At 46.8% G+C, this 21035-nt stretch overlaps 2 protein-coding genes across 2 annotated transcripts in view; one reads left to right on the top strand and one right to left on the bottom strand.

Annotated features, from left to right (window-relative positions):
• BNIP1 (BCL2 interacting protein 1) overlaps positions 1-21035 on the bottom strand; it is a 142762-nt gene that overhangs the window by 81022 nt on the left and 40705 nt on the right. The window lies entirely within an intron of this gene.
• Positions 1002-4379, top strand: NKX2-5 (NK2 homeobox 5). Its single transcript, XM_059174325.1, has 2 exons — positions 1002-1570; positions 3160-4379. Exons 1-2 carry the CDS (start codon positions 1240-1242, stop codon positions 3798-3800), a joined length of 972 nt encoding a protein of 323 aa, XP_059030308.1. The 5' UTR covers positions 1002-1239; the 3' UTR covers positions 3801-4379.

The raw sequence follows: 21035 nt of genomic DNA, 5'->3' as shown, positions 1-21035 counted from the left end.
TGGGGCTAAAAACTAACACCCCGTGTGCCCTGCCCTTGCCCTGAGCGCCTGGACCTGCCACTGCCACAGGGTTCCCTTCTCGAAGCCAGCCAGAGTCCTCTGAGAAATCCTGGCCAGGCTGGGTTCCAGGGAGCCCTGCCTGCCTGAGAGCTAAACCTGGGCCCCGCCTGGGGTCCCGGGGCCCGCAGAGGCCTAGAGGCCTTGCTACTAGGCAGAAGAGCAGGGGCAGGTGAGAGGCAGGCACGGTGGATTCCAGAAAAGGAGAAACTAGGTGGCTGGAAGCTAGGATGCCCTAGAAGACAGCTCTCTTCTAGGAAGCTGAGCTTACCGGCTGGGAGTCTGGATTTGTCTCATTATTAAGGGGAAAGTAATTTTGTTAAGAGGAGATTGATAGTAACTGATGCCCCCTGGAGGGGTGAGTGTGTGTGTGTGTGTGTGTGTGTGTGTATAACTTTCACACTGCTATAGAAGGTGGCTACCCACCACCCCATAGCCACTCACCTTGCCCCCAGGGCCTGGGCTGCTAGGGAAAGGGGTCTACTGGGGCATGACTGGCCCTGTAAGTCAAGCCAAACAGAATCCCCAAATTGTCCAGAATCTCCCCCTTCTGTCATCACCCCAAAGCAAACCTTCTCCCCCTTACTACTTTCCTTATACAAACTTCCTTTCATAAAAAAGCCTTTAGGGCTCCTGGAAACGACTCCCCTCCCCCAGCACCCCCACCAGTCCTTCATTCTCCCATTCTGTTTTAGGTGCTGAGGAACATTTATTCAAATCCCAGATCCACCCAGCCCAGCCCAGAAGCCAGATCTGGAGAAGAATCAGGTCCTTTCGCATGTCTGCGCTTTCGTGGGGTTTTCAGGCTAGTAGTAGGGAGAAATGTCAGGCTGCAGGAGCAATGGGAGAGTCTTCCAAATGCTTCGCGGCCCCTTTAAAAAGCTGAACAGGATTTTTTTTTTTTTTTTTTTTGAGCCCTATGACTATATTAGGTGACACAAAACTGCTCATCGCTCCTGTCATCGGGGCCCCTGGCCCAATAGCAGGCTGAGTCCCCCTCCTCTAGCCTGGTCCCGCCTCTGCTGCCCCTTGTGCTCCGCACTACCTGCCGCCTGGCCACAACCCGAGCTGGAAGGCGGGTGCGCGAGCAGGCGACGGGCACCATGCAGAGAGGCTGCCAAAGGCCGTGGGCAGCGCTGCTCTCTGCCGCCCACCTGGCGCTGTGAGACGCGCGCTGCCACCATGTTCCCCAGCCCCGCGCTCACGCCCACGCCGTTCTCGGTCAAAGACATCCTGAACCTGGAGCAGCAGCAGCGCAGCCTGGCTGCTGGGGAGCTCTCCGCGCGCCTGGAGGCCACGCTGGCGCCCGCCTCCTGCATGCTGGCCGCCTTCAAGCCCGAGGCCTACGCGGGGCCGGAGGCCGCAGCGCCCGCCCTCCCAGAGCTGCGCGGCGAGCTGGGCCCCGCGCCCTCGCCCGCCAAGTGTGCTCCTGCCTTTCCAGGAGCCCCCGCTTTCTATCCGCGTGCCTATGGCGACCCTGACCCCACCAAGGACCCTCGAGCTGATAAGAAAGGTGAGGAGGAAACATCAGCCCCTTCTCCCTCCTGGGGCCGCTTTGTGTCCCCAACCGCCGCTGAGAAATTCTAGCCTGGGTGGAGGAGACGTGAGTGCCTGGGCAGAGGGCTGAACTCAGGGGGCTCCGAGTGTGAGAAGCGAGGTCGTCGCCAGGGCCCCTGAGCCCCGCGTCCAATCGGAGGTTTAGAGGAAATGCTGGATTGAGACGATCAGAAACAAGAGACAAAAGAAATATAAATTTTTTTTTTGGCCTAACAAAGCGCAGGAAGCAGCAGCCTTGCTCAATGAAGTTAGCAATCGGTTTGTAGTAGAACAGAGAACGAAGTATTCTCAATATCAGGGTTTGGGGGTTTTTAAAAATCTCTTTTGGATTTAAGGGTCTTTTTCAGGATCTGCCAAAAACAGCTAAACAGGAGTAAAAATGCTGCACACCAGATAGGCTTTTGTTCACAATTGGAGAAGAGTCCAGGACCTTCTATATCCTACCTGTAACCCGGGTTTCTGGGGCTTTTTCTCCTTTGTGCCAGGGCAGCGGAATCTTTGGGTACAAAGGCCTTGATTTAAAAATTAGATACTGCGGTCTCTCGGGAAACTGATTCGCAGCTTTATCCACCCCCCACCCGCCCCCTACCTCCCCCCACCCCGCACCGTTTCCCAATGCTACCAGGGTCGAGGGGTTCTCTTCTGGAAGAAGTTAGAAAGTGCTGCGGGACTCAAAGCGCGAGGCAATGAAGAAGAGGACCTTGGAAGCTGGCGGGATCGCCGCACAATCCAGCCCCGGGTCGGGAGAGGGGAAAGGCCGGCGGTGCCACGGAAAGGGACACGTTGGGAAGAACTTGTCCAAACACAGGGTCCGCGCTAATCCGAGGTGGCAGGGTGAGCTGGGCAAAGGACCGTGGTGCACTGAGAAGGGATCTTTCTAGCCTAGAAATGTTCGTCTAGGAGCAGAGGGAAGGGCCGGGGCAGCTGCTGGCGGGTCAATTCAATTGACCGCTACCAATTGGAAACCCACTCGAGTAGGCGGGCAGGGCAGGATCCGAGGCTGCCTACCCACCCGCGGCTTCATGGGGGCTGGACAAACTTCGTGGCGGCACGGGAGTCTTCGATCAGCAAGCCAACACCTCTTCTCCTTCTGTGTCTTTGAGGTTCCATAATTTTGAGACAGTGTGACTGATCCTGGAGTGAGGCCTCGGTCTCCCTTCATTTAAATTCTCAAACCACTCTAGCTCTAATCTAATTCTCCCGGGCATCATCCGGTTTTATTTTCTTTGCAGCCTGCAATCTTAAGTCACTGTCCATCTCCCTCACCAGAACGTGAACTCCCCGAGGGAACGGACCTTTCTTGTGTTATGTTCTCCACTGCCTAGAGCCATGCTTGGAATATAGTAAACAACAAATGCTGACTGTAAGTCGGAAACCGAGCTGTTCGTGGCGCCCAGTGCACTGGGCAGAGCGAGTCGCAGCCCAGCTGGGCTCTCCAGGCAGCGCCGGGTGGCACCCACTAGGGCTAGTTACCCGGCAGGCACTCCGCGGATCTGGCCGCTCTGACTTGACCGAGCGTCCCTCTGCCCCTCTGTTTCCCCGCAGAGCTGTGCTCACTGCAGAAGGCGGTGGAGCTGGAGAAGCCGGAGGCCGACGGCGCAGAGCGACCCCGGGCGCGACGGCGGAGGAAGCCGCGCGTGCTCTTCTCGCAGGCTCAGGTCTACGAGCTGGAGCGGCGCTTCAAGCAGCAGCGGTACCTGTCGGCGCCCGAGCGCGACCAGCTGGCCAGCGTGCTGAAGCTCACGTCCACGCAGGTCAAGATTTGGTTCCAGAACCGGCGCTACAAGTGCAAGCGGCAGCGGCAGGACCAGACTCTGGAGTTGGTGGGGCTGCCCCCGCCGCCGCCGCCGCCGGCCCGCAGGATTGCCGTGCCAGTGCTTGTGCGCGACGGCAAGCCCTGCCTCGGGGACTCGGCGTCCTATGCGCCCGCGTACGGTGTAGGCCTCAACGCCTACGGCTATAACGCCTACCCCGCCTATCCGGGCTACGGGAGCGCCGCCTGCAACCCCGGCTACAGCTGCGCCGCTGCTTACCCAGCCGCTCCGCCCCCGGCGCAGTCGGCTACCGCCGCCACCAACAACAACTTCGTGAACTTTGGCGTCGGGGACTTGAACGCGGTGCAGAGCCCCGGGATTCCACAGGGCAACTCGGGAGTGTCCACGTTGCACGGTATCCGAGCCTGGTAGGGAAGGGCCCAATCTGGGGCGCCCCGATCCATCCCAGCTCTAGAGAGGGACACTGAGTCTCTGGGGAGGGAGGACCCCTGACTTGTCTCTACGTCCCTTGGATTTCACATTCACTCCCGCAGGGGCCTCGGAGCTTTCTTGGTTCCAGGCGCCTTTGTCCCCAAGCGCGGGAGAGTTTGTGGCCGCGTTTACAGATCTTGCCGGCGATTGATCCCGCAGCCTGGTGCCTTAGCCGTGGCCCCCGAGTTCCCTCCAAACGCCCACGGGCACCCCCAACCGGCTGAACATGGGCCAGTTGGGACTGGGAGCCCGGGTGCACCCTTCTTCGAGCCTGGGCCCGGCGCCCGGGCCCTTGCTGCCTTGCCGCCGCCCACCCACCCGTATTTATGTTTTTACCTGTTGCTGTAAGAAATGGGAATCCCCTTCTCATTAAAGAGAGTGCACTGATCCCACATGTGTCCTCTTTCAGCTTGCGGCGCTTCAGAAACTGCATTTTAGAAAGCAGAGCCCGACTGCCTGGCTGGTCTTGCGTCGCAGGTACAGGCATTCACTGAACAAATTCGATGATAATAAACTCGTCCTGGGTCCTTTGTTAGATACTTCCTGGCATTATCTCGCATAACCTTCAGTCACTCCCCCAAAAGAGGTCTTGTTTTAAAGTTTAGCAGACTGAGGCCTGGAGAGGTTTGATGATCTGTCTTGAAGCAAACAGCCAGTAATGCAGAATAGAGATCTCACTTCACAGACAGAGGGCACTTGCCTAGAGCTCCCCAATCTTACTTCCTTGAACCCTGCCACATGTCAGGCACAGCTGAAGTGCTGGGCATTACATGGAGAGCAAAGGGACCTCCGTCCGCTGCCATTAGAGCATACCATAATTCATCCTGCTTAAAAGAACATCTTACTTCATTTTACAGATGGAAAAACCTAGAACCAAAGCTCTTGTCAAGCTTCGCTGAAATCCCCAGCCCAGCTGGGAAGAGGGCCTGGGGTCCTGTGGCCCCAGCCTCACCAGCCGGTGGGCTCCACAGAGAGGTGTCTTGCCAACTGCCCCTCCAGCTGTGGCTTGGCCACAAGAATTCACATGGTGAGGGAAACTCCCACCCAAACCTGATGGCTGTCCTCTCCTCTCCACATTTAACAAATTTTGCCATAGTCTTGATCAAACAAGTGCTACTGTTCAGGTTTTATAGATGAGAAAAAGGCTCGAGGAAATTAAGCTAAAAACCCACTTGCTGTAAGACTTGCTCACTACATAACCCAGTCTGTAAAATGAGGAGAACGAGAATACCTTGCTCTGAGCCCAGGTCCCACCAGGACACAGGGGCTTGGACCTGACTTCCCACTCTTCTATCCCCAGCCTCCGGGCTCAGAAGAACTAACAGCGCTACTTTAAAAGGGATGAAAGAGGAAGGGAGGGAGTTTGGAGCTCTGAGTTCCTGTGAAATATGGGTTTTTCTGAGATTTTCCCCAGGAAGGGCTGGGCTGGTCCTTCGGGCCTTAACCTATTTGGCCTAGAGCTGGTTGCAGCCAAAACATTGTTTGTGGTGTTCAGAGACCAAACTCGACTTAAAGTACCCTGATGAACAGGAAGAGTCGCCAAGCCAGGCCCTGGTACCACCAGGAGCCCTCCTGCAGCCGGGGCCCATGCAGCTCTGCCAGTGCCCATCTTGTCATCGGGTAAGTGCTGCTCCCAGGCTTATCATACCCCCTGGTGGAAGAGGGTGCCAGGAAGTTCCACCGCTTGCTTGCCACAGCCCAGCAAGGTGCTGAGCTGGATGCCAGGCAATGGACCATCACAGAGCTAATGCACTTGGCTGAATGAAGGAGGTGGAAGGGCTGAGCTCAGGGCTTGACTCTGGGCCCCAGGATTTATTCCCTCTGCTGTAAATTCCAAACCCGGCTGGCTGGTGAGCACCCCGGGAAGGATGTGTTCAGTTCAGTCCCAGCATTGCATGTTCTGGGCTTATGACCCTGCTAGGAGCCTAAAGGCTCCAGCAGGTAAACCTCCAGCGCTCTCAGTGCTCCCTATCTATCTTGTTGATGTACGCCTTGGTCCTATGTCACAGAGGGCCACACTGAAGCTCCACCAGGCCTTCAGACCAGCTCTGAGACCAGAAGGCACTCTCCTACCATGCATCCCTGGCCTGCAGGTGGCCTTACTCACACACCCACAAACATCCTTCTATCTGGAGTTCACCCACATTACCGATGTTCATCAGAATAGTCTATTAGCCCACGACCTCTGGGGTCCTGCACATCCCTTTGCCTTTTCCATCTTATGCACATCGACATTAACTTTAGAGAAAATATTTCTTTCACTTAACATTATACCATGAGGATTTCTCTTTTTCTAATTAATTAATTGTTTATTTATTTTAAGTAAACTCTCTCCCCAGCGTGGGGCTTGAACTCACAGACTGAAATCAAGATTCACATGCTCTACTGACTGAGCCAGCCTGGTGACGGCCCCCCTCCCCGCACCAGGATTTTTCTGTGATGACTCTCTATGTCGTGTCCCTTCAGGGACCAGCTGAGTGACCCCCAAAGTCTCTCACAAATGGATAACAATGGCTGGCTGGCAGGGGACTCACCAACTGCCCGCCTCCAGGCTAAATGCTTTACAGGAGTTCTCTAATCTATCTTCATTTGCAAACCAGGAAACTGAGGACCGGAGGTTATGGTAAAGGCCAAGGTCATACATTCCCCTAGCGTGAAGCTGGGAACCCTATCAGTCCCCATCAACCCCAAGAGCAGAATGGGTGACCTGTTGAAGAAATGAGAGCCTGCCACATTGCGTTGGTTTCTCTCCCAAAGTGGCAGCGGGACCCTGCTTCTGGCAATGGAACGGAGGGTACCCCATTCTCTCACCAGCAGGGTGAGGATGTCAGCCTTCATATTCAGGCTCATTTGGGGGCAAACTGGTGCGTGGAGCTTTGGGAAGCCGCAAGGCACGCGGACTGCTCTCTCCTGGCGGAGGGTGTCGGATCCGGGGGCCCGGGTTCCACAGCGTCAGAAGTATCCTAAACGAACAACGCCCGCGTTTACACAGCGATCCCTCCCCAAGTTAAATCGGTTGTGTTTGTTTTTCAATTACTACGTAAACGCAGTGAGATAATTCAAACTGGACAGAAAAGTAAGAAATAGATGGCAAGTTCGGGTCGCTTTTGGAGGTATCAAAGCGCGCAGAGATTGGAGTGAGGTAGGCTAGCCCCACATTCCCGAAACGCCAGGAAGAGCACATAGAGTACTAGTTATATTTATTTTTTAAAAAATCAAACAAGGACGCTGCGGTTAGAAAACAATGAGAGATACACCATGATATTAAGTAGAAAAAGAAGCTGGCTTCCCGGGCTGGAGTGGAGAGGTGCCTGCAGCGCCGCGCCGCCCTACGCAGGCTGCGGAGGAGAGACCTGGCTGGGCGTCCCCCAACCAGTCCCCTGTCCCGAGAAAGAGAAGGCAGGACACCTCGTCAGGCCCCGCTCTGGCCCGGAAGTCCTCTCACCTCCATGCGTTATTCCCAGCCATTAGATAAAGCTTTTGCCAAATCAGAATAGCTCCCATCTTATTTTGTATAGTTATCCCTTAAATCAAAGCCATGTTTTGTATCTCAGTACCTGTGTTTATCCTTTTTTAAGATATTTATTTATTTATTTATTTATTTACCAGAGAGAGAGAGAGAGAGAGCGCGCTCCAGAGTACAGGCAGGGGGAGCAACAGGCAGAGAGAGAAGCAGGCGCCCTGTTGAGCAGCGAGCCCACTGCGGACTTTAATCCCAGAACGGCACCCCCCCACCACCATCATGACCTAAGGGAAGGCAGTCAGTAACCCACTAAGCCACCCATGCATCCCTCAATACCTGTGTTTAAAAGAACACACAGAACCCTTACTTCTCTCAGCGGATCCATGAACTTGACAACAACCAGGAACCTAGCCCTGCTCCTTGGAAAGCATGCCCTTCCAGAGCCGAGCCCCTCCCCTCCTCTGAGACTGGGGCCCACGCCCTTGTGTGGGAAGTGCAGTCCACAGGTCTTGCCTACTTGCTCGTTACACTTGGTTAAAAACCTAGGGAGGCTCTGAAGCCTGAGTATCCAGCACCATCCCAGCCCCAGTTGGAAGAGTAAGCACCAAAAAGTGTTTGTCAATTGATTAAAGAGTACAGTAATAACACTAGCTAACGATTCTTTGAAGGCTTTTAAGTGCCAGGCATAATGATGCCAGCCTATGAGATAGGTACAACTATTTTTTACTTCGGGCAGAAGAGGAAACAGATACAGAGTGATGTGACCCACCCAAGATCTCACAGTGGGGGAGGTATAGCAGCTGGGATTTCAGGGAAGCACTCTGTCCCCCTCACCCCACTCTGCTGCATCTCAGGAGAACTGACTACAGAACAGAGTGGAAAATGAGCACTGGTCACAGGATGGTCACCCAGAGCCACAGGTTCCCTGCCTTGCTCCAACCCACAGCTGCACAGGATAACACAGATCACTACCTAACATCTGTTCGGGTTTGCTTTGTGCCAGGCCTAGGGCTAAGTGCTAAACCTGCAAATCTCATTCCGTTGTTTCCCAAGGAGGGAATTGAAACCCAAAGAAATTAAGGACGGTGCCTATCTGAGGCTGCTCTGGCAGTGTGGACTGGGGGAGCCTGTGCTTGAATCAGATGAGGCCTGCACAGCCCTGGCCTTGAACCATTCTCAGCAGTTCTCCTGCTTGTCGGAAGACACACACTGCTGGAGGCTGGGACAAACCCAGCTCCCTGCCTGCCCTGTCTCCCTTGAATTGGACTCCCAGGGACGCAGGCCTAGAAAACTGCATTTAAAACCAGGTGATTCTCATCATCTGGCAAGTTGCAGAACCGCAACTCACAGAGGCCCCAGAACTTTCAGGCTCTGCTCTTGAGGGCCTGGGAGAAACTGGAGTCAGATTTCCACTCTCTAGGCCCTGTTCTTCCATCTCAGGGTCTCTGTGTATTTGCTGTTAGCACAAGCCAGGCAGTCCTGGGGACACTGGGAGCAGGGAAGAGGGCAGAAAGGGGTAAAACCAAGGGGATAGAGTTAGGAGAGGTACTCTGGAACACACCTGTGTTGGTGCAGACAATAGAGCCATCCCTGTGGGTTATACACCCCAGTGCCTGCCAGTATGGCAATAGGAGGGAAGAGAAATTTGGGGGGACTATTCAGAAACAGTCCATCTGTTCTGTCTGGCCTCTAAGCTCCACATTGAGGTTCCACAGGAGGGGGAGTCAGGGGAAACCAGCCTCAGTAGGGGTTTAAAGTGTGCCAGCCCTTAGTCTGTGTGAGGCCTTCAAAGCCCCATAATTAATTGATCCTCATGGGCTCCATTTTACAGGTGAGGAAAGTGAGGCTTTAAAAGGTTTTGTGAGGGGCACCTGGGTGGCTTAGTGGGTTAAGTCTCTGCCTTCAGCTCAGTTCATGATCCCGGGGTCCTGGGATCAAGCCCCGCATCGGGCTCTCCACTCAGCGGAGAGCCTGCTCCCCTTCCTCTCTCTCTGCCTGCCTCTCTGCCTACTTGTGATCTCTGTCTGTCAAAGAAATAAATAAAATCTTAAAATAAATAAATAAATAAATAAATAAATGGTTTTGTGAGTTTCCCTGTCCCAATAGCTAGGAATAGTTGCCCTGTCCAATAGCTTAGAACTGAGTTCTAAGGCCAAACCCTGTTCTTTCCAGTACACCCTCAATCACCCCCACCCCACCCAAACTCCAGCTTACAGACATCTCAAATGCTGCATTGACCTCCATTAGCTCCACCGCACCCCAAAACTTTCTTCTGTCCTCAACTTTTTTGGGAAGGTCTTTCTTAAAAGCTGCTATATAAAAAAGAGTTCTCATTTTTAATGAATGCAATAATTATCATTCATTATTTTTCTCCTGTGGCCCTTTAAAATTCCTTGTGCAGTTGCAACAATAGGAAACATATCTTGCTGATGACCTTGGTTTAGCTCTCTCCTGACAAATGAAAAAGAAGACTTTCCCCTTTTCTCCGACTCTAGGCAAATATCATGCTCAGTAATCCCGGTACTTCTCACTGGTAGTTACTTGACTTATTTCCATGATCCAAATTTCCTAGCTACCCAGCTAAGCATCTCAAGAGCCACTTGGAAAGATTTGAAGTTTAAAACATGTAAATAAAGAAATGACAGTTTAGGGACACCTGGGTGGCTCAGTCGGTTAAGTGACTGCCTTTGGCTCAGATCATGATCCCAGGGTCCTGGGATGGAGCCCGGCATTGGGCTCCTTGCTTAGCAGGGAGCCTGCTTCTCCCTCTGCCTGCTGCTCCCTTCTCTTGTGCTCACTCTCCCTCTCTATCTCTCCGACAAATAAATTTTTAAAAGTCTTAAAAAAAAAAAAAAAAGAAAGAATGGTTTTAAAGGTCCCAAAGTATTATATGGATTCAGCGTAATCTTAATCAAAATGCTCATAGTGCAAATGTGTTTGGTGTTGCTTAACAAGCTGATTAGAAAACTCAAATGGAACCGTAAAAAAAAAAGCCAAGATAGTCTTCCATAAGGAAAACAAGGTGGGGAGGATCTTTCCCTGTAACAGGGCTTCTAAAGCTATGGTGGTTAACCCAGTGTGGTATTGGCACAAGGGTAGACAAATAAACTAATGGAACAGAACAGGGCCCCTAGAATCAGATGTGTACATACACGATCCATAACACAGTTGTTTTTGAAGAATAGTGAGGAAAGGGTGGACTTTTCTATAAAACAGTGCTTCATGAGACAAAGAACAAATTGAAATTAGGCCTTTTCCTCACATCATTCACAAATACTAAATCAGAGTTAATGTGCAAAACAAACCTATATAACATTTAGAAGACAATGTAGGAAAATACTTTATGAACTTATCGCAGGAAAATGTTACTTATATACCCCAAAGCATAAAATTAAAGAAAAAGATTGTCTACATTAGATATTTACAAGCATGTAGCCAACAAAACATGAGTAGGCAGAATATATAATGAAATCCTAAAATTCTTCCTCAACACTGTACTCTAGGCCTCTCTGGCTTCCCTGCTGTTTGTCACACAAATCTGGCACATACTTCTGCCCCAGACCCTTACACTGGCTATTCTCTTTGCTTGGAATGACATTCTCCCAGATATTTTCCTGGTTAATGCCTCATGTGTTTGTCTGTTTTTAAGATTTTATTTATTTATTTGTCAGAGAGAGAGTGAGAAAGCACACCAGTTGGGGGAGTGGCAGGCGGAGAGAGAAACGGGCTCCCGACTGAGCAAGGAACCCAATACGGTACTTGATTCCAGGGCCCTGATCTGAGCCAAAGCAGAGGCTTAACCCATGAAGCCACGCAGGTGTCCCACCTCATCTGTTTTAAGTCTTTACTCAAATGTCCTTCTCATGAGGCTGACCCAGACTACTCTATTTAAAATTACACCCCTATACACATACTCCTGGCAGTCCCTACCTTTTTTTTCCCTTTAACTCTTGTCACCTTTTAATGTACTGTTTTGTTCAGTGATGTATCCCAAGCATATAGAAGAGAGCCTGGCACTCAGAGATGCTTAATAAAATGTGATAGATAAATGAATGAAGACAAATTATCCAAAAAGGAAGGCTGGGTAAAAGAAATGGACAAGAATTTCATGGAGAAGTTTGTACAAATGGCCTCAAAATATATAAATACAACTGATCTGTTCATTAATAAGAAAAACAAAAAGTCATGATGAGGTTCTATATAATTCATTCACTAGACTGGCAAAAATTAGCCATGAGTACTAGAAATTGGGAGAGTAAGAACCAATGGGAATTATTCCTCTGGAAGAGGTGTGACCAAGTAGAAAACCTTTAGAAGACAGTTTGGCACAATTTAATAAAGTTGAATATGATCCTGTCCTAAATCTAGTAATTCTATTTCTAGTCACATATCAAGGGATAGTCTCACATATGTGCACCGGAGACATATATAATTATGTAATTAAGTTCAAAATAGCCTTGTGTGTAACAGTAGAGACTATAAACAACCCAAATGCTTATCAACAGTTGGAAGGATAAATAAAATGTAGGAAACTGACACAGTAGAATATTACACAAGAGTGAAAATGAAAGTAGCACACTTGCCAAAATGAATCAATCTCAAAGATGAATCAAAGCTCAAAGGTGAGTAAAAGAAGCAAGTCACTGAAGAATATAGACAATGATATTCCATTTGCATAATGGTGAAAAGAAGCAAAACAAATGATGTATTAGCTAAGCTGTGTACCTAGCCGTCAAAACTATAAAGAAAAGTAGGTGTGGGGCACCTGCGAAGCTCAGTAGGTTGGGCCTCTGATTCTTGGTTCCGGTTCAAGTTGTGATCTCATGGGTTGGGGGATAGAGCTCGCCCCAGCAGGGTCCACCCTCAGTAGGACCTCTGCTTAAAATTCTCTCCATCTGCCCTTCCCCCTCACTTGCACGCATATGTGCTAGCTATCTCTCTCTCTCAAATAAATAAATAAATATTTTAAAAAAAGATTTTATTTATGTACTTGACAGAGAGAGAGAGATGGGGAGAGAGGGAACACAAACAGGAGAGTGTGAGAGGGAGAAGCAGGCCTCCCATTGAGCAAGGAGCCCAACGGCTCAATCCCAGGACCCCAGGATCATGATCTGAGCTGAAGGCAGACACTTAATGACTGAGTGCCCCTAAAGAAATAAATCTTAAAAAAAAGAAAAGCGGGCGCCTGGGTGGCTCAGTGGGTTGAGCCGCTGCCTTCGGCTCGGGTCGTGATCTCAGAGTCCTGGGATCGAGTCCCGCATCGGGCTCTCTGCTCAGCGGAGAGCCTGCTTCCCTCTCTCTCTGCCTGCCTCTCCATCTACTTGTGATTTCTCTCTGTCAAATGGGTGGATAAAATCTTTAGAAAAAAAAAAAAAAAAAGAAAAGCAAGTGAATGATTTAACTCAAAATTCAGATAGTGGTTATATGAGGAAGTGGTGATGCAACATGGGGGCTTAAGTGGGTAGAAGAAGAATCAATGAAACAAGATGGAATTGGGAGGGAGACAAACCATAAGTGACTCTTAATCTCACAAAACAAACTGAGGGTTGCTGGGGGGAGGGGGGTTGGGCGAAGGGGGTGGGATTATGGACATTGGGGAGGGTATGTGCTTTGGTGAGTGCTATGAAGTGTGTAAACCTGGTGATTCACAGCCTTTATTCCCTGGGGATAAAAATATATGTTTATAAAAAATAAAAAATTAAAAATTAATTAATTAATTAATTAAATTTAAAAAAAAGCTAAACAATGCACCATTAAAAAAAAAATTCAGATAGTGGTTGCCTCTGGGGGAGAGAAAGGAATGTAAATGGGGGAGTATTCTTGGTCTGGGAAATGGGTACTCATAAGTTCATTTTATTATGCTTTAAACTATACATATATATGCTCTTTATTTTCATTGTATTATTATTTAACTTTTCAATTAAGAAAAGACTTACAGTGAACCACATAAATATTAAATGGCCAATTAAATTTTGCAAATTATAATATTCCTTTGTATATGTATGTATATAGAATACTATATTTGACAATTTTTTAAAAATATTTGACAATTTTAAAGTGTACCCTCAAAATCAATCACGGTGTCCTGAATTTCAGGACTTAACTTTAGAATTAGGGGGCCCTGCCCAAGACATATTTCCAAGTGAAAGAAAGCAAGATGAGGGATGCCTGGGTGGCTCAGTTGGTAAAGCATTTGCCTTTGGCTTAGGTCCTGATCCTAGGGTCCTGAGATCAAGTCCTTCATCGGGCTCCCTGCTCATCAAGGAGTTTGCTTTTTCCTCTGCCTGCCAATCCCCCCGCTTGTGCTCTTTATCTCTCTGACAAACAAAATAACTATTGAAAGAAGGAAAGAAAGAAAGAGAGAAAGAAAAAAAAAGAAAGGAAGGAAAGAAGGAAGAAAGGAAGAAAGATGTAAACTGTGCTTCTAGGAAGATCTCAAGTATGGAAAAAATAGTATAAACTTATTATTTTATATTACATGCTATTACATATATTATTTTGTATTATCTAATGATCACTGTTTTCCAGCTGTCAAATGTTATTTAGTCTGCTGTGCACTGAGCCCTTTAGAGTCATATGCCCATTCAGGCTTCCAGACAATTCTGTGAAATGCATCCAGATACTATTTCAACTGCGGAGACAGAGGTGCAGTGAATCAGGAGTCACTCAGCTTATAGGCTACAACCCTCCCCCTCCATTGCAACAAACCAGGGCAGGCTGTGGGGGGAAGTGGGAAGGGAAGGGAATGCACTAATATGTGCTTGGCCAGCGGTAATCTCAAATTTTATAACAGGAAGGCTTCCTCAGGATCTCAAATAATTCAAGCCTGGTTCGCAACAGGATTAAGTGGAAAGTACAGTTCATGTATCCAGTTTTGCACTTAAAGGGAGATGATTATTTTTGGTGTTGTTCACCTCAAAAGCATATGATTCAAATTTATATACAATGTAAGATACAAACTCTGATTTCTCTATATTCTAAGTCCACTACAATGAGCATCAGAACAAAATCAAAGTTTCAAAATGTAAGTAGGGAGAGAGATGGCAGTATGTGCAAGAGGCCCTTTCACCAAGAGGCCTGGAAACTATGAGCTAGAGATCAAAGCCAGACAGAGAAACCGCAGCATTATCCTTCCCAGAAATGGCGGTGCATTGACTCATGGTTTCCATTGTTACAGCGAAGTTCCATGAGGGTAGGGGGTTTGGAATTCTCAGTGTCTGGAACAGTTCCTCGCATAACGTGGATTACATATTGAGCGCTAAATGCTTTTACATTCATTCTCAGTTTCCTAAACTTGACCTTCATGCTGAGACGCCCAGCCCCCCTACCGCCTTCCCCCCTAGAGATTTGGATTCAGCCCCATTTCCAGGATGAGGCCTCAGAAACCAGGCTGATCCCAATGTTCCGGCAACACTGCTCATGGTCTGTAGTGAAACCTGAAGAATATTGGGGGACAGGAGTCTTAATTCTAAGGGCTTCAGCCTTAATTCTCCTGGAGTCAGGAGATGCCCAGCCTTGGGAGTGTCTAAAAGAAAGCCTTAGGGGCACCTGCACTCTAATGTTTATAGCAGCAATGTCCACAATAGCCAAACTATGGAAAGAGCCCAGATGTCCATCGACAGTCCCCATGGACAGATGAATGGATGAAGAGGATATGGTATATATATATACAATAGAATATATATATATATATGTAATATTACTCAGCCATCAAGAAATGCAATCTTGCCATTTGCAATGATGTGGTTGGAACTAGAGGGTATTATGTTAAGCAAAACAAGTCGATCAGAGAAAGACAGTTATATGATCTTGCTCATATGTGGAATTTAAGAAATAAGAGAGAGGATCCTAGGGGAAGAGAGGAAAAAATAAAACAAGACAGAATGAGAGAGGAAGACAAATCATAAGAAGCTCTTAATCATAAGAAACAAACCTGAAGGTTGCTGAAGGGAAGGGGGACGGGTTAACTGGGTGATGGACATTGAGGAGGGCTTGTGATGTAATGAGCACTGGGTATTATATAAGACTGATGAGTCACTGATATCTACCTCTGAAACCAATACATTATATGTTAGTTAATTGAATTTAAATTTTTTAAAATGGAAAAAAATTTAATTTAAAAAAGAGGAAAAAAGAACCTGTTGGGGGTTCGTAAGGATTAAACAGCTGATTCTGTATAAGGAAAGTTCTTGGTATAAAAGGAAGGGCTCAATAAATCTCTTCATAAAAACGGATAAAAGAACAAAGTCTTTTTCAGAAAGGGAGAGTTATCTCTGTTTCAGAAAACTAGTTCAAACAAACAAAAATACCCCACAACACTGTATCAGGTCCTCTTCATTAAGTACTCATTATCCAAACCACTTTCATATGTCCTCAGAAAATAAAAATAATGACAAATGAACTAACTTTAAAAAGTAGGACTCATTTGGGGCACTTGGCTGGCTCTGTAGGTGGAATGTGATTCTTAACCACAGGGTTGTGAGTTCAAGCCCTACACTGGGTGTAGAAATTACTTAAAAATAAAATCTTATATATAAAAAAAAAAGTAGTCCTCATTTAAACAGCATTTAGAGAAATTCTTGTAAATGTGTACCAGGAAACCACAGCCACACAGTCAAGGTCTCTGGCATCGAAGCAGCATCCAGGTGTAGTCTGTCAGCACCGTGCAACTCTATAAGGCTATTCAATTATAAAATGAAACAATAAATTCCACAAAAGATGTAGAATTTCAATTCAAAAATGCTCAGAGACTAGAACAGACATTCTTCCAAAGAAGACATACAAATGGCCAATAAGCACATGAAAAGATGCTCAATATAATTAATCATTAGGGAAATGCAAATCAAAATCACAATGATGTCACACCCATGAAAGTGACTACTATGAAAAGAACAGAAAATAACAAGTGTTGGGGCACCTGGGTGGCTCAGTCGGTTAAGCGTCTGCCTGGAATCAAGTCATGATTCCAGGGTCCTGGGATCGAGCCCTGCATTGAGCTCCCTGCGCAGGGGAGGTCTGTTTCTCTCTCCCTCTGCCCTTCTTGTGCACTCTCTCAAATAAATAAAATCTTAAAAAAAAAAAGAAAAGAAAACAGCAAATGTTGGCAAGGATGTGGAAAAATATGGCAAGGTAAGATGGCACAGCACTTATGGAAAACAGTATGACAATTCTTTGAAAATGGAAACATGGAATATCCATTTGATGCATAACCCTGCATCAGGATTTATGCTCAAAATAAGTAAAAGGAGTCATTCAAACAGCTATTTGTATACCAGTGTTCATAGCAGCATTGTTCACAATAGCAAAGAGAAGCAACCCCAGTGTTCACTGATGAATGAATGAACAAAATGTGATCTGTACCTACAATGAAATATTACTGAGCCTTAAAAAGGAAGAAAATGTTGACACATGCTACAACATGAATGAAACTTGATGACATTATGCTAAGTCAAATAAGCCAGACACAAAAGGAAAGATACTGTATGGTTCCACTCATATGAGTATCTACAGTAGTCGGATTTAGAGAGGCAGAAGGTAGAACGATGGATGCCAAAGGGCTGGGGGAGGAGGAAAGGGGAGTTAGTGTTTAATGGATACAGAGTTTCAAATTTGGAAAGATGAAAAAGTTCTGGGGATGGATAATAGTGATGGTTGCATAGCAATGTGGATGTACTTGATGCCACTAAAGTATACACGTAAAAATAGTTAAAATGTTAAATTATAAGTCACGTATATTTTATCACAATTAAAAAATTAAGTCCCAGGGTGCCTGGGTTGTTCAGTCTGTTAAACGTCTGCCTTTAGCTCAGGTCAGGATCCCAGGGTCCTCAGCAGGGAGGTCTGTTCTCTCTCCCTCTGCCCTTCCTCCCCACTTTTGCTCTGTGTGTGTGTGTCTCTCTCTTTCAAGTAAATAAATAAAATCTGTAAGAAAAGTAAGTCCCAAAAGTAAAGAAGAAGGAGGAGGAGGAGGAAGTGGGGGAGGGGGAAAGGGGAGAGGAAGGGGAGGGGAGGGAGGAGGAAGAGGAGGAGGAGAAGTTGTTGCCAGCTTTCTGAAAGCTGAGGAAGGTGTTGGAAGTGTTGTTCCATTTACACCCAAGGCCACAAGTAGATGAAGACCTGGCAGGGTGAGCCCACTTCATTGCAGAGAAAGTAAATCAAAGAGTGACTGGTAGGGCGCCTGGGTGGCTCAGTGGGTTAAGCCGCTGCCTTCGGCTCAGGTCGTGATCTCAGGGTCCTGGGATCGAGTCCCGCATCAGGCTCTCTGCTTGGCAGGGAGCCTGCTTCCCTCTCTCTCTCTCTCTCTCTCTCTGCCTGCCTCTCTGCCTACTTATGATCTCTCTCTGTCAAATAAATAAATAAAATCTTTAAAAAAAAAAAAAGAGTGACTGGTGAAGCAGTAAAAATCCACTAGACCGGTGGTTCTCAAATATTTTGGTCCCAGGCGCATTTTACACGTCTTAAAAATTATTGAAGTCCCCAGAAAGTTTTAGTTTGGTTTGGTTATATTTATTGATATGTATCATATTCGAAATTAAGAGTGATCATTTTTTAAAATATTTATTAATTCATTTAAAAATCACAATAAGCTCATGTGGGGTTGGAGATAGAAGACAAGTGAAAAACAAAGGTGTAAAGAGGTGGGCAAATAAAAGCAAACACTGACGGTAAGACGTGGGCTTAAGAAAAAGAAGGGCGAGAATCACAATACCGGACAACAGGGACTTACCCAGCAGGAGCAGTGAAACGGAGTTGAACTGTGTTAGCTCCAGAGAAAGGGGAGACGTTTGGACCGATTGTAGGTTTTTCCAACAATGTGATATTTCTTGACCCGGGTGGCAATTACATGGGTGTTGTTTTCTATTCCAAGTAAAACTGCACATATGGGTTTTATGCCTCTTCTGTCTGCACGTTGTATCCAATTATTTTTTAAATATTTAGGAAATTTTCACAAAGGACAAAAGAATATCCAGTGACAAACTTCATCCTTGCAGAGATGCCTGACGCTTAAACAAGCGAATATATAGGATTTTTCCCTCTTAACCTATGTGGCAGATTTTAGACTCGCTGTTCCTTTTTTTACTAATAATTTTTGGAGTTTGTTCCATATCAGTACCTAAATACCTTATTCTTTGTATTATAACTACACACAGTCTCACTGCATGGGTGTACCATTTATTTATTACCATTTACTCATTGATGAATAGTTAGGTGGTTTCCAGCTTTCTTGTCTTGCAAATGATGCCACAGTGAATAACTTTGTTAATATGCCATTTTGTATTATTAGATCTATAAGATAGAGATTTTTAATGATGACATTTTGCCACAGTGTCTCAATATCTTTTCTTTTTTTAAAGATTTATTTATTTATTTGAGAGAGGGAGAGTGCACATGAGTAGGGCTGGGGGAGAGGCAGAGGGAGAGGGAGAGAACCTCAGGCAGACTCCTGCCAAGCACAGTGTGACGCAGGGCTCCATCTCACAACCCTGAGATTGTAACCTGAGGCAAAATCCAGAGTCAGATACTTAGTTAAGTAAGTATCTGAGTTAAGTAAAGTACCTGAGCCACCCAGGTCCCAAGATCTTTTTTATTCTGGCAACTGCTCTATTAACACAAAATGTTTCTTTTTAAGATTTTGTTTATTTATTTGACAGAGAGAGAGAGAGATCACAAGTAGGCAGAGAGACAGGCAGAGAGAGAGGGGGAAGCAGGCTTCCCGCGGAGCAGAGAGAGCCCTATGCGGGGGTGGATCCCAGGACCCTGAGATCCTGACCTGAGCCGAAGGCAGAGGCTTAACCCACTGAGCCACTCAGGTGCCCCAACACAAAATATATCTTGATCATGTGTTTTAATAGGGTTTTTCAAGTTAAAACTACAGATGGTATATGTTTCATAATTACAGCTGCATTTTAAGGGTTTTTAATTTCTGTGCTATCTTTTATCATTTAGCTGCAGTTACAAGAAATGAAATGATACTGGCTTAAGGTTCTATGGGAGCAGATTATAGAAGCTGGCTCTGGTTAAACAAGCCCAAATGAGTAGGCCATTGAACAGATCTTAGAGCAGTTAGTCAGATCCAAGAGGGAGGATCTAATGAGGTCCAGGAGGTACAGACCCAGTGCAGCCTGAAACCCCGCCTGGAGGAACAGTTCCCAGCACAACCCTGCTCTTTAGATGGCATTGTTAGAGAACCACTCAGCCCCCGAGACCACAGCCTGTGGAATCTCCATCTGTGCTCAGGTACCTGGGAGAGCAGATGACGGGCCAAGTAGGTCCCATTTCTCTCCCCGGATCAATCAGCTGGGCCAGAGGGAACTCAGGGCCCACCCTGGACATTGCAACTGTTCGCAGAGAAGGGCTATCATGAGCCAGTCAGCCCTGGCAACCAGCACCTACCACCCAATAGAGCACAGAATCCTCAAAGGGGCCCTGTTGTGGTCAAGGAGCACCTGGCAAGGACTTCACTCTTTCTTAAAAAATGAAAGCACCAACATCCAAAGCCCTGACAGTGCCAAGTGTTGGTGACAGTAGGGAACAACAGGAAGTCTCATTCACAGCTGGTGGGAATGCAGAATGGTACAGCCACTTTGGAACAGTGTGGCAGTTTCTTACGAAACTAAGCATACTCATACTAGCAATTGTGCCCTTGATATCCACCCAAAGAAGTGGAAAATTTACGTCCACATAAAAAAGTGCACACATTGGGGGGCGCCTGGTTGGCTCAGTGGGTTAAGCTTCTGCCTTCAGCTCAGGTCGTGATCACAGGATCCTGGGATCAAGCCCCGCATTAGGTTCTCTGCTCAGTGGGAGCCTGCTTCCTCCTCTCTCTCTGCCTGCCTCTCTGCCTACTTGTGATCTCTGTCAAACACATAAATAAAATCTTTTTTAAAAAATGCACACATATTTTATAGCAGCTTTCTTCCTAACTGCTAAAACTTGAAAGCAATCAAGATGTCCTTCAGCAGGTGAAGGATGAGTAAACGGTGATATATCCAGACAATGGAATATTATTCATCCCTAAAAAGAAACAAGCTACCAAGCCATAAAAAGACACAGAGAACCTTAAATGCATATTACTAAGCAAAAGAAGCCAGTCATAAAAGGCTACCCACTATGATTCCAACTCTGTGACATTCTGGAAAAAGCAAAACTATGGAGACATTAAAAAGATCAGTGGGGATCGTTTTAAGAGGGGGATGATTAAGTGGAGGGCAAAGGATTTTTAGGGCAGTGAAACAATTCTGTGTGATACTATAATGCTGGAGATATGTCATCATACATTTGTCCAAACCCACAGAATGTACACCACCAAAGTGAACCCTAATATAACCTATGGACTTTGGGTGGGTGATCGGGATATGTCGGTGTCAGTTCCTCATTAGTAACAACTGTTACTCTCGTGCTACATCTTGATAGGGGAGGCTATATATGGTAAAGGAGCAGGGGATCTTTGGGAATGCTCAATACCTTCTATTCAATTTTGCTGTGAAACTAAAACTTTTCCAAGAACCAAAATCTGTGTTTTTAAAAGTATTCCTTACTATAAAATTAATACATTTTATTGCAGCAAATTTAGAAAATGCTAGAGAGGTGAAAATTACCCATGATGCCCCCCAGAGAGAGCCAGGCAACATCATTTTTCCCTTCCAATGATTTTTCTAGGCATGACTTTTGTCTTTAAATTTTTTTTTTAAGATTTTATTTATTTATTTGAC

The sequence above is a fragment of the Mustela lutreola genome, chromosome 5 (genome assembly GCF_030435805.1).
Source record: "Mustela lutreola isolate mMusLut2 chromosome 5, mMusLut2.pri, whole genome shotgun sequence".
Lineage (NCBI taxonomy): Eukaryota > Metazoa > Chordata > Mammalia > Carnivora > Mustelidae > Mustela > Mustela lutreola.
This window is presented reverse-complemented; position numbering and strand designations above follow the sequence as displayed.